General features: G+C 62.1%; 1 protein-coding gene across 6 annotated transcripts in view; it reads right to left on the bottom strand.

Moving 5' to 3' along the window:
- CACNA1H (calcium voltage-gated channel subunit alpha1 H) overlaps positions 1 to 12,842 on the bottom strand; it is a 63,468-nt gene that overhangs the window by 24,122 nt on the left and 26,504 nt on the right. For 5 of the 6 annotated variants that reach the window (XM_082431810.1, XM_082431812.1, XM_082431813.1 and 2 more), the window contains exons 2-4: positions 2,499 to 2,611; positions 2,260 to 2,393; positions 1,671 to 1,768 (exon numbers count right to left, since the gene is read on the bottom strand). In XM_082431810.1, coding sequence (XP_082287936.1) covers positions 1,671 to 1,768; positions 2,260 to 2,393; positions 2,499 to 2,611 — 345 coding nt within the window. The remainder of the gene's footprint in view (positions 1 to 1,670; positions 1,769 to 2,259; positions 2,394 to 2,498; positions 2,612 to 12,842) is intronic. The other variant, XM_082431815.1, reaches the window with a different exon arrangement.

Raw genomic sequence — 12,842 nt, 5'->3', positions numbered from 1 at the left:
CTGATTATTTGAGGGAGTGGGTCAGCCAAGCCCCATGCGCCCCTTGGTCCCGGGCCTGCCCCCATCCCAGACCTCAGCGAGGATAAGACTTGTTTCCGGAAACAACCAAGAGCTGACCTAAGGGTGCAGGCAGAGCCCTGGGCCAGGGGGCTGAGCCAGGGGGCCTCGTGGAGAGCAACCTGGAGCTGCTGGATGGCAGAGGTGGGACCCCTGGGGTCACAGGGGGGAATCACAGCTGGGAGAAGCACTGAAGTTTCAGAAATGGACAAGAGGAAGATTCATCAGGGATAAAGTGAGCACCACCCTGGCCAGACAGCAACTGGCTCAAAAGGCCACATATGATCCAGGGTCAGAGTGGACCCCAGGCAGCCAGAGTGAGACACAGCCTTGAACATGACCACTGGGGGCTCACTGCGAGGGGCACATGGTCCTGCCTGGGGAGGCACCCTGTTTAGGACCAGGACATGTCCCCAGAGCGAGGCCAAGCTGCTGGCAGCAATTCTGGCCACTGCAGGCATTTGGTCTGAAAAGTGAAGATCTGTGTTGTGAAAGGGGCTGTATTATCACTTCACACACTGAAAGAGGGTCCAGGTGAGCGGACTGAGTGCCTGATGGTGCTGGGCACAGAGCCAAGAACCACGTATGACACCTCACCTCAACCCACAGCCATCCTTGAGGAGTACCACATTCACAGTCGGGTAAACCAAGGCTCAGAGAGGTACAGTACTTGCCCAGGATCACATAGCATCTGAGCCCTGTCTGATCCCTGAGGGTATAGCCAGGTGGCACGCAGAAGGAAGGCCCAGGGGTCTCACAGCATAAACCTCACCCATCTGCCCTTTGGTGGAGCTGACAGCGCCAGGGGGAGGGAGTGACCCACCCTGGGGGTGTGTGACTTCTTGGAGGGGCCGCAGGACACACCCTGACCACCTGGACTTCGGTGCTGAGGCCACCAGGACCCAGGTCAGGCAGCCAGAAAGGCTGTGCGCACCTACACGGCACACACAGACCTACATGCACATGTGTGTATACAAACTTTACAGTCACATGGGCACCACCCACACACAACCCCAGGAAAATTAACGGCTGAAGTCGGTCACATCCCTGAAGACTTTGAAGACACAGAAACTCCCAAACAGCCCCATGTGGGCAGATGACCTGGGTCCGGACAGACCACATTCCAAACGAGCAGCCACATGACCCCCTGGAAGCTTCTCCACCCTTCCCTGAGCACCAGACCCTTTGGCAGAACTCAGACCTGAGAATCAGGGTGGGCCAGACAAGACAGCAACCAAGTCCTGCACAGCTCCCGGGCACGACCCCAAATGTTGTGCAGATGAGGAGTCTGAGGTTCAGAATGGCCCCTGTCACTCAGCAGCACCGTGGGGAGTCGGGACCCCACACAGCCTGCCTGCCCATCACACCCCAACTCGGTCCAGAGTTGCTCTGTCCTCCCCAGAAAAGGAGTGGCACATCCTCACGTTCCTATGGCGAGTGGCAGGAGGCCAGCCTCTCCTACCCTGGCACTGGGGTCTGGGCTGGGGCCAGAGCATCCAGACGCCATACAGGCAGTGTGGCCTCCTGGTCTTGTGCCCCAGTGGGTCCTCAAAAGCTCTCATCAGGGCTAGCAGGACACACCTGTCCCAGGCCCGGGTGTGGGGGTTACTTACTGGGCACACGGTTGATGGCACGAAGGGGCCGCAGCACGCGCACGGTCCGGATGGCCGAGAGGCTCACGTTGTGTCCGTCCAGAGAGTACTCCATCATGCTAGGAGCGGGGCAGAGAGAACGGGGGCTCAGGCGGCCAACAGGTGCTCTGGGGACAGAGCCAGGCCAGCGGGCACACGGCTCTCTCCAGGGCACCCTGCCAGCTGAGGCCAGGAGGCCAGGGCAGGTGAGCACATGCCAGAGGCCTGATCCCCACACCATGCACCCAGCCTGGCTGGGCTCCAGGGCAGGGGAAGCATAACCTTAGGTTACCACTGGGGGCTCCTCACCACTCACAGGCCACTCCATGCACCCTGTGTCTGTCCTGCTGTCCCTGGTGCTGGCACAGGGAGCCCTGGACAAGTGTCCTGCCCCCGGTACCCCAGACCCAGCTACCCCCCAGACCCAGCACCGCCTAAGTACACCTCCCCATCCTTCTTCCTTGGGGGCCCAGGGGCTGCCGTAGGGTCTGAGGGGGGGCAGGGCTCCCAGCCAGGCCTGGCCAGGTACGGGGGCCACTCTGGGCTGGTCTGCGGTGGGGCGGGGCCATACCCCGCCATAACGATGAAGAAGTCCAGCCTGTTCCACGTGTCGCCCAGGTAGCACTTCTGCCCGAACAGCCCGAGGGCGATCATCTTGATGACCATCTCCACCGCGAAGAAGGCGAAGATGAAATCGTCAAACGCCTGCAGGAGAGGGGCCTGAGAGCTGGGCCTGCGCCCCTCACACCCAGTCCAGGTCACCTGTGGCCAGTCCCGCCCCGCCGGCCCTGCCCCACCGGCCCCGCCCACCTCCAGGATGCTGCAGCGCTCCGAGCGGCACTCGACGTCCTCGCAGGGCCGGAACATGCCCAGGGTCACGCAGTTGAGCATAATGACCAGCATGCTGACGTGCTCGAACCACGTGGGGCAGGTGCTGAGTTAAGGGTCCATGTGGCAGGTGTGGGAGCCCCAGAACCCGCCCCCAGCACCCCCTACAGCTGCCACAGGGTCAGTCCCTCAAAATCCGCTCCCCCGTGGCCAGGCCATCAGCTGGGCAGTGAGGGACAGACCCCCCAACACCGGCCTCTGGACACTGCTGCCAACCCCTCGTGTACAGCAGGACCCTGGATGGAGGCGAGAGGCCAGCCACTGCCCCTCTGCCAGGCTCCCACAACTCTGATGCCCTAAACTGAGGTCAGCCTCTTGAATTAGCAGTCTCACCAGCACTGTCCAGCTGGGACCCCAAGTACCGTAGACACCTCATGAGGGCAGCCCTGAAGACCCCTCCCCGTGGCCCTGCATGAAACCTTCTGTGACCCCAGCAGATGGAGAATGCCCTGACCACAGCGATGGGCGATGAGGGATGTGGACTTGAGCCCAGCTCAGTGCCTGGGCCTGGAGGACCCGCAGCTCTACTGTGTGCCCAAATGAAGGGGGCCGGAACATGGACGGACAGGTGAGTGAGGACACTCCCCCCCACCCCAAGTTAGTCCTGGGAGTGGAAGCCACCTGCCCGTGAAGGGTCCTGTCCAGGAGAGTCTTCCCTTTGGCAGGAAGGCATCCAGCCAGGACCTTAGGGCACCGGGCCAGCAGCCAGTGCTGTATCCCGTTGTGCTGTGTGAACCTGGCCACCCTGTGGGGTCGCTGGCCCTCAGGATGAAAAGCCACCCAGGATCCCAGAACGCTCAGCCATTCTGGGAGTGGCCACCAGGTGGCACCGTGGCTCCACAGAGGCCATGGCATTACTCTGGCTGTGACCCCCTCAGTGGCTGTCTCCAGGCAGGGGTGCACCCCCATGTTCACGTCGGTTGGCCCATCAGATCGGGGAGCCCTGTGGTGGGCCAGCCGTGTCATGTATGAGGAAGGGGCCCACACCCCAGGCAGGTGACCCAGGGGCTGCCCGATGGGGGATAGGCTGCGTGTGGGGGGTTCCCCGGCTGGGGGACTGGGGCTTCACCCAAACCCCTGGGTGCAGGTAAGTGCCCGTCAGATGGGAGGGCCCCAGGGGCATTCCCTGTACCCCACACACCACCCCCACGTCAAGAACCCCCTCCCACCGGGACCCACCCGCACCCCCCAGGGCGGGCTTTCTGTGGGGCTGCCTGCCTGTCCTGCCCTGGGCTGGAGAGAGCGAGGGCGCGAGCAGGAGGCCCCCAGAGGCCTTCCCCGGGCTGGTGCGGGGTGGACAGGGGACTTTCCTTTAAAGAGAGAAGTTGGCACTTGGAAAACACCGCGTGTCAGTAGACAGCCTGAGAAACCTGGTGTTGAGACCCTGCACCTACCCACTTGGGGCCCACCCTGTCCTGCAGTCCCCACCCTGCCCTGCAGCCCCCGGCCCACCCAGCGCTGAGGGGACTGAGGCAGGATGACAGGGACAGGGCATCCACCCTCAGATTCCTCGGCTGCAGCACATACTGGCTGTGTGACCTTGAGCCTTGATGCCCCTCCGTTTCCCCTGTGTTCCTCCAGCTGGGTAGGGGGATGCGTATCTCATGGATCAACGAGGCGACCAAAGCAGCAGGGCCCTGCTCCCCCAGTCCCAGGGCCATGAGTGCCCACTCCATGCTCCACCACATGTGGGCACTGGGCCAGGGGTCCATGCGGCCCCACCTGTGAGGGGCTCTGATGCCAAGGGCACCTGACAAACTGGCAGAGGCTGTGCTGTGACTGAAGTCAGGGAAGGACAAGGCCTGGGGAGGTTCAGGGCCTGTATGCTTACTCAGGTGTACAGGCCCCGGGATCAGGGCAGGAGGAAGGCCAGGCCATGTGTGTCCTTCCTTCGCGGGGCCCGGCAGCCTGCCCGGCCCAGACCCCTCTCCCCCTGCCTCCCTGCAGGGGCAGGGCCAACAGTTGCCGCTATGAAGCCCCTGGCCCTTGGCACACTGCACAGTGTGGCACTGGGCCACCAATATAATTACCCGTTCCCACTGAGAGCACCATAATTACACTTAATGGGTTCAGCAGTAACAAGTGCCTTTGCTGTGATTTGGCTGCAGAAAAACAGAAATCAGCGTCCTGCTAAGACAGCGCTGAGGGCCCAACCCCCCAGGCCTGTGACAGGCGGGCCAGGGACGCGCTCAATGGAAGCTGGCCGAGAGGGGCTGGCAGGGTGGCTCGGCGCACAGTCAGGGCCTGTGGGTGCTGCAAGGTCCCCGTGGGTGGGGTGGGTGGAGGAGAGAGCTGCAGCTGAAAGCTGCACCAAACACCCATAGTGCACCTATTGTGTACCAGCCCACGGGGCAGCCACAGTCCAGCACCCCCTGCACAGACTGGGAGCTCCGGTGGCTCGCCCGAGGGGACTGGGCGTGGGTCCCAGGCTGTGTCATGGGACGCTGAGGCCACACACGGAAGCCAGACCTAGGGCACTGCAGCTCTCCCGGTGTCCTGACCCGCCGGCTGCAGCCCCTGGGAGCTGCGTACGGCTCCTCTGTCCTTCACTGCTGCAAACAGCACCTCTGGAGTAGGGGCTGCAAGGGTGTCATTGTGTGTCTCCCAGGAGTGGGGGTGGGTTCTCAACACTAAAGCTGTGGATGACATTCCTGAAGGACAAGCACCCCCAGTCCCACCAGCGAGGACGCTGCCACACAGCAGGGAGCAGGCAGCTCTGGGTCTGGGCGTGCAATGGTCAGATGCTCCCCAGACCTGGCTGGACCCTTGGTCTTGCAGGCACGTGGCCCCCCCCCACCCCTGCAGGGAGGCAGCACAGAGCAGCCTGGGCCCTCAGTTTGCCCATCCAGGCAGTGGGGGTGTGGGGACTGTCTGTTCCTGGGTCCTGGGACCTTCCTTCCTTGCCCCACTTCTCCCAGTTCTCCCCTGACCCCGAGCGCTTCCGCCGGGCCAGCTCCCACATCCCACATGGCGAACATCTTGCTCCAGGAGCAGCAGGGTTTCCAGCCCAGCCCAGCCCAGCCCAGCCCAGCCCAGCCCAGCCCAGCCCATCCCAGCCCAGCCCAGCCTGCCTCTGAGCCCTCAGCTCTTCCCTTCTTCCACCAGCATCATGCCCCTCATCTCAGACTGATGTCACGAGCCTGCTGCCTGATTTCTCCCAGGTCTGTGCCCATGCTCACTCTGAGATCACCCTAGACCCCGGAGCTGGCATTGAGCAGAGCTAAGGACCTTGGTCCTCAACGGTGCAGTGCATGTCTGGAGCCCTGGGCTGGTCTGGGCCAGGACCCATGAGATGTTACTTGATCAGGGGCTAGGGGGGTCCAGTCTCCAGCAAGAGCCACAAACTAGGCCCCCAGCAACTTGCAAAGATAGCCCAGCTTGAGGTCCTGGGCTGGGGTCCTACCTTGATACTTTCCCAAACCACTGACAAGCAAAAACCACCCACCAACCTTGGCTTTCTCCTGACCCCGCTGGCCCCATGGCCCCACCTGCATCCCCTGCCCTGGAGGCAAGCCCTAGGGGCTCAGGACAATCTCCACGGCCACAGTGACCCCGTGCGGCAGGATGAGCACAGGCTCGTGTGTGAGGTGGGGACACTGTCCATGTGGCTGGGGTGACCAACCTGGTCAGCACGGCCCAGAAAGTCCTCTATCCATCCTCATGAGCACGCCCCCTTTGGGATAATTATTCTATGATACACCCCAGCCCCCCTCCCCCACCACCACAAACACCCTGGGAGGGACGAGCTCCTGGGGTCCTGCTCATCTTTCTGTGCAAAGTGCACACAGGAGAAGCACTTACAGCCACCCTGCCCAGGGAGGGGCTCCCCACGCACAGGGTCCCACTGGCCCTGCCCAGAGAGGGGATCTGCCAGCGGTGGGGGGAGGGCTCCATCAGCCCCACACGTCACAGCCGTTCCCTGGTCACGCCTTAGTGGGCAGCTGAGGACAGACGGTGCCAACCGGACTCTCATCACAAGGCCACTGACTTCCGGAGGCTTAATTACACAGATGGATTTTCTGGGTTTTAATTCAAAATCCTTTAGGTTTTGAACCAAATTCTACAAATTAGAGTCAATTTCCACTGCGGGTCCAAAGAAGCCAGGCTGACGTGTGGCTGGGAAGAGGCGGCCGCACCAGCCCGGCAGGGGGGCTGTGGTGCTGCCCGAGGCCTGGCCACACACAGAGGGGATGGGGGCATGGGTCTCTCCACAGGACCCCATAGCCAGGAAGGCTCTGCCCAGGTCCAGAGGCTGAAAGAAGGGCAGAGAGCCCCCTGACCCATGTTCCTAGACCATTCTAGGCTTTGACCCATCAGGACCCAGGGATGTCCCCCGGCCTAACAGGCCCCTGGTGTCCAGCCTGGGCAGGGTGGGGCGTGGAGTGACTCTCCCTGGGGCAGCCTGTCCCACATTCAGGCTGGGGACTTGTGAGAAACTGGTCCCCAGAGAGGCGTGGAAATGAGCCCAGAGCCAGGGCTGGAGACCCGATCAGCGGTGGGAGCAGAGGTGTGGTCCGTCCAGGGACCCCTCAAATGCCTTACCCCCCCTCCCGGTCCCACACTCTACCCACAAAGCCCTCCCAGCATTCGGCCGACCTGTCCCAGCATCAGCCTCCTTCCCGTCTCCTCCCTCCCTTCTTGTTTCTGCGGCCTCGGTGGGGCTCAGCAAGGACTGGCCCACCTTCCCACCCCAGCAGCAATGCCCGTGGGCCAGCCTCCCCCAGTCAGTGCAGAGCAGGTGCTGGCTCCATGGTCTCCCAGACCATGACAGCAACGCACCCCAAACAAATCCAATGCCAGGCCCCGAGGGCCAGGAGGCCAAGAGGGATGGTGGCCGCTGTCCGTGGTGCTGAAGTGACCACGTCCCAGCAAGCTCAGGGCTGGGGAGAGGCACTCGCCCAGCAGCCCGGGGGCCTGCTCACCCAGAGCCTAAGTTTTGCTGCACACCACTCCAGAGTTTCTAGTTCCACGTTCTTTCTTATTCCCAGACTCCCAGATGGTTAAAAGCACACCAAGGGCGCTGGCCCACTTGGAAGACAGCTCAGAAGTGGGGCCACCCCAGAGGGCAGCAGGGCAGACATGGTCATCTCTGCACTATGATGCCGCGAGGTGGGGAGCTGGCGTGCGGGTAGTGTGCGTGGAGGCCAGAAGAGGCTCGAGGCCAATCAGCACATGTCAGGGGCTGCCAGCACCCCACTGGCAGCCACACCACTGTCTCTCACCAATGACGGTGGCCTCCAGGGTCCTGGAACAGGGTGGGGGTCCCCGAGGCCTGTGTGGTTTAAGGTGGTGTGGCCCAAAGGGTGGTCCTGGACCCCCCAAACCAAATTCTCATTATTACGCAGCTGCCCACAGCCCACCCAGACCTGTTGGCTCAGGGTCTCTGGGGCCCACAGATGGGCCATCTCTCACTCCATGAGTCTGGGGATGAGAACCCGACCCCCAATTCTACCATCAGCCACCCCTTCACCCTTTCTTAGCCTGCTTCCCCACCTGTAAAACGGGGGTGACAACAGTTACTTCTCAGATGCTGAGATTCACCCAGACCCCCTTCTATAAAGTATCCCCCATCCCATCCCTCATCCTGATGAATGCCACCTCGGCCCCTCCCCCTGCTGGCCCCAGACACGTGGAGGGAGGGGACGTTATGTTTTCCCCATGCTATGGATGCTGAGGATGCAAGCAGGATCTGTGGGACGAAGGTCAGGATGCTGTCACCAGGAGACAGCGGAGCTGGGTGTCCCTCACCAGGAGACACGGCTCCAGGCCCCAGAGCCACAAACCAAAGTGGAATACGATGGCTCGAGGGCCGCGGGGCAGGGGTCTCCAGATGTGGCTGAAGTCAGGCCCCCCACAGTCACAGTGGCCCCCACGCAGGGCTGTGTAGGGATGAGGCCCTGACCCCACAGGCCATGCTCCCCCCATGGCCGTTGTGAGATCACGCAGAGAGGCAAAGCTCTCAGGAGGATGAGAAGGCCTGAGCTGACTGCTCCCCATAGCAATCTGCTGGGCCAGCTCAGCTCCCTTAGGCCCACCCAACCCGCGACAGTCCATGTGAGCGTCCACGTGCCCAGGCCAGTGATGCAGCGGAGGGATCCTGGCAGCAGGAAAATGGGAGCCCAGGGTAGGGTGGCCCAGAGCCCCCGACTCCGGACGTCTGGGTCAGCACCTGTGCCCTCCTCACCATGGCCACGGCCACCACCCAGGCAGGCCACGGGTGCTTGAGCTGGGACCACCGTGGCAACCCCCTCTCTCTCCCTGCTGTCTGCCCTATTCCCACAGCAGCCGCCCAAGCCCCATCCTCCCCCCACTGCCAGGGCCCAGGACACACATACGAAAGAGGTGGCTCTAGGTGATTTCGACCCCTAGCAGACAGGCAGGACCAAGCTGGACACGCCACATGGGAGGCCCTCGGGGCTGCTGTGTGGGGGTGGGGAGCCGGAGATGGCTGGGCTTTCAAACCCACCCCGACATCCAGCGTCGTGACCTCCTGTGTGGTGTGGATGAGCTGCCCCAACGGACAGGGAGATGTGAGGACCAGCTTGAAGGGTGGACACCAGGCTGTTCCTGGGGCTCCCGACCGGACCTACAACAGACCTGCCTGTAGACACACAGCCTGGGGGGGGGACCCTGGTGGGCAAAACCCTCCCTGCCCTGGGGGAGGGGGCCCTGGGGCCACCCCTTCCCTGCTGCTCTGCGCCCGGGCCTGCGGCACCCTCAGCCGGCATGCCCACGTGGCCCCAGGCTTCATCTCTGGAAGCACTCAACCTTGCTCTTCCAACCTGCTGGAGGAAAAAAGCACATGTTTATTCATGGGGGAGGAAGCACTGTCTTCCTGCGTCTTGCGGAAGAACCACCTGGACCACTGAGGAGGGGGCATGAGTGCGCCCCACGCCCTAAGGCCTTGGCTGAGGCAGAATGACAGCCCTGGGACCCCGATACCTCACGGGCCCAAGCCAACTGCAACGGGCTCAGTGGGAGGCATGGGAGACCCCAGGACCGGTCCCCTCTCGGCACAGCACGGCCCCCAGAACTGACCCCTCTGTCCACACGTTCACCGAGAACCAGGCAATTCCCGGACCCACCGAGGCTGTGGGCCCAGATACCCTGAGGTCCACAGCCCAGGTGCAGGGGGCCCACCACACACCAGGCAGCAGCGCCTGCGATCCCAAGACCAACACGTCGCATGTCTCAATGTGAGGGAGGTGGCAGTGCTGTCCTATCGGCACAAACACGTCCTGCGACGGAGCAGGAAAAGCCCGCGGTGGGGAACAGGGGACCCCAGTTATGGAGAATGCGCAACACAGGAGGCTGCTTTGCAACGTGCATGCCAAGCTCTGCAAAGGTCCAGAAGACTAACTCCAGGGAGAACGTGGCCCGCTGCGGGTGAGGCAAGATGGGGCCAGGGCAGGGGAGAGGAAGGGGGACACTGTAGTCATGCATTGTTGGTGCAATGACAAAGGTGAGGTGTCAGGAAGTCCAGGCGCTGTGGTCCGTGTGGGCTGTTGGCAGACCACAGCTTCCTGGCTTTGGGGCTGCCCACCCACCCAGAGCAGACACACTTAGCCCCATGCTCACCAGGGCAGCGGGAGTCCACGGGCCTCCTGCTCTGCCCCTCAGGCAGTGACCCACATCTCCCAAGGCTGCCACAGAAGGAGACTCACAACAGCCTCCCCTTGCCAGTATCTGAAGAGGGAGCTGCGTTTTTGTTTTGTTTTTTATCCGATACACACACCACTAACGAGAGGAGATCCCCTAATCAGCCTCACACTGGCAGGAACCCCACTGAAGGACCGGTGGCACACACCCCAGACCCACGACCGTGGCCCTGTGATGGCCTCCACCCAGGCTGTTCTGAGCACCCCCCAGAGGGGCAGGCAGGATGGTGACGGCTGAGCTGGCCAGCAGGACCCTCTGTGGACCACCAGTCACATGGACCTCAGAAGGCTCCTGGCAGGACCTATGGCCACCGTCCAAGTGCAGCTCCCACTCTGGACACCCGGGAGGCTGGGAGATGAGGAGTCACCATCTGGAAGTTCCTCAGACGGCTAAAACCCTAAGTCCCCACACAGTCCAAGTTCACACCCAAAAGACCTGAAAACCAGTGATTAACACACATACACACGCATTCACAGCAGTCAAAAGGTGGGGACAACCCCAAGGTCCAAGAGGCAAATGGACAGAGTGTGGTCCATCTGTGCACTGGAGCGTTACTCAGCCATGAAGAGGAGTGAAGTACCAACACCTGTGGCAACACAGATGAGCCTTAAAAATGTGGTGAGCGAGAGACCAGACACAAAGGCCATGTTTTGTATGATTCCATTTGTATGAAACACCCAGAACTAGCAAATACTGAGGCAGTGAATCAGTAGGTGCCAGGGGCTGGCAAAAGGTGGGCGGGGGTCCCTTTGAGGTGAGAAAATATTCCAGAATTAGGGAGACGTGGTGATCGGCCACATTGTGAATGTACTAAATGCCTGAACTGTTCACTTTATAATGGTTAATTTTATGATATGTGAACTTCATCTTGGGTGATGCTGTTTGAAACATGCCTCCCATGGGCAGGCCCAAGGGCAGTGCAGCCTGTGGGAGTGGGAGGGGTGGGGCAGGGCAGGGCATCCAGTGATGGGCGCATCCAGAGCTTAGGGTTGCCCAGGGTCAGCAGCTCAAGGGTGTGGATGAGACGGGGCTGGGGCTGCAGTTGACGCCCAACAGGCAGGGGCTGAGCCTGACCAAGCGAGAGCAGGGCTCCTTGACCATGGGGGGCCCTCTGCCGCCTTCCAAGGCAGGGCAGCAGCTGCACACGCGGTGCTGAGGCCATGCCGTTTGGCATCCACCCTGGCTGTCAGCATGGGTATCCCCAGGGCTGGGTCTGGCCCCTCATGCACCCCCGGGTCCCAGCAGGGCCCAGGGCTCCAGGCCTGCACTCCAGGGCCTCAGCAGATCCCCACCTCTGGGGGTCTCCACCCCTCCCTCTGCAAGTGATGCCCAAACCTCCAGGGACTCAGGCTGGACCCTCAGGCAGGGATCTGCTCCCTGGTCTCAGGGCCCTGGCAGGTACCCTTCCCGTGTGGCAGCCTGGGGGCTTCCTGGGAGCCTGGGGCTGACCCCCCTCAGCATTGAGAGGGCAGAGGGTGTGGATGGAGGCCTGTGTATACCTGCCTTCCCCCGCCCCGGGGTGGGCTTTGGCCCATTTCCCCACTGCCAGCCTCCACGTGCAGCCAGAGGGTCTAGGCAGAGACAGACCCCTGAAACCTGAACACTTCTGCCCTGGCCTGGGGGTCTGGTCTCACTTGTAGCACCAGTGCAGCACCCCAGGGCACATGCACTTTCCCCAGAGGCTGGAGACGGTTCTTCCACAAGCACTCTTGACTAATTAATTAGTTAGCAAAGTAATTCATTAATTAAGGCTCCTACTGCAGTGATGGGGCCCTGCCAGGGGCAGGATGTTCTCCTGCAGATTTGGGGGTCTCCAGACAGTGGGACAGAACAAGCATCTGGGTCACCCGGCACACGTGTGTACACATGTGTACACATGTGCACATGTTCACGCACGCTGGACTGCAGACAGGGGAGACAGGCCAGCATGGCCAAGACCGGCAGGTTGAAACAAGGGGATCTGGGTGGCAAAGGGGCCTCAACACAGCTGTGCTGCGTCCACCAGGAGCCCCCCCACGTGGACACAGACATCTCTGCAGCTACACCCCTCAGCTGCAGCCTGGCGGGTGAGCCAGGCCAGCTGCCTTCATTCCCTGGGGGATGCCCAGGCCACTACCTGCAGGGACATAGGAGCAGGGCCCCTGCCCCTGAGGGTGTGCTTATCCTCCTAACGTGGAGGGGTCCTGACTCCAGGGCCTGGGGGGGAGCAGGTGTCTGCCCCCAAGGGCTCAGGACAAAGCCGGCTGCCAGGGACTCAAGCCCACTGTGCCATCTAGGACCTGTCTCAAGGGTGAGGTGACAAACCCAACAGGGTGTGGGAGCGACTGGTGCCCGAGGGACTTCCAGAGCAGGGCCTGAGCATGGCCATCCCAAGGCCAGGAAAGAGCAAGGTGGGTCTCCCAAGGGGCCTCTGAGGTGGAGAAGGAGGGGGCCGCTCAGGACCATGGTAGAAGGAAGTGTCCCTTTCCCCTGACGCCGTTGCCATGACGACAAGCTGCTAACAGGTGAGGGGGACCTGAGCCAGCTTAGGGCTGGCAGGGGCTCCCCCAGCCCAGGGACCCCCCCTCAGTTCAGCTCCCAGTCTCCCCCACCTGCCCACAGGAAGCC

This window comes from Balaenoptera physalus (assembly GCF_965194825.1).
Source record: "Balaenoptera physalus genome assembly, chromosome: 16".
Taxonomy (NCBI): Eukaryota; Metazoa; Chordata; class Mammalia; order Artiodactyla; family Balaenopteridae; genus Balaenoptera; species Balaenoptera physalus.
The sequence above is the reverse complement of the archived record's forward strand: the minus strand, read 5'-3'. Positions and strand labels throughout refer to the sequence as shown.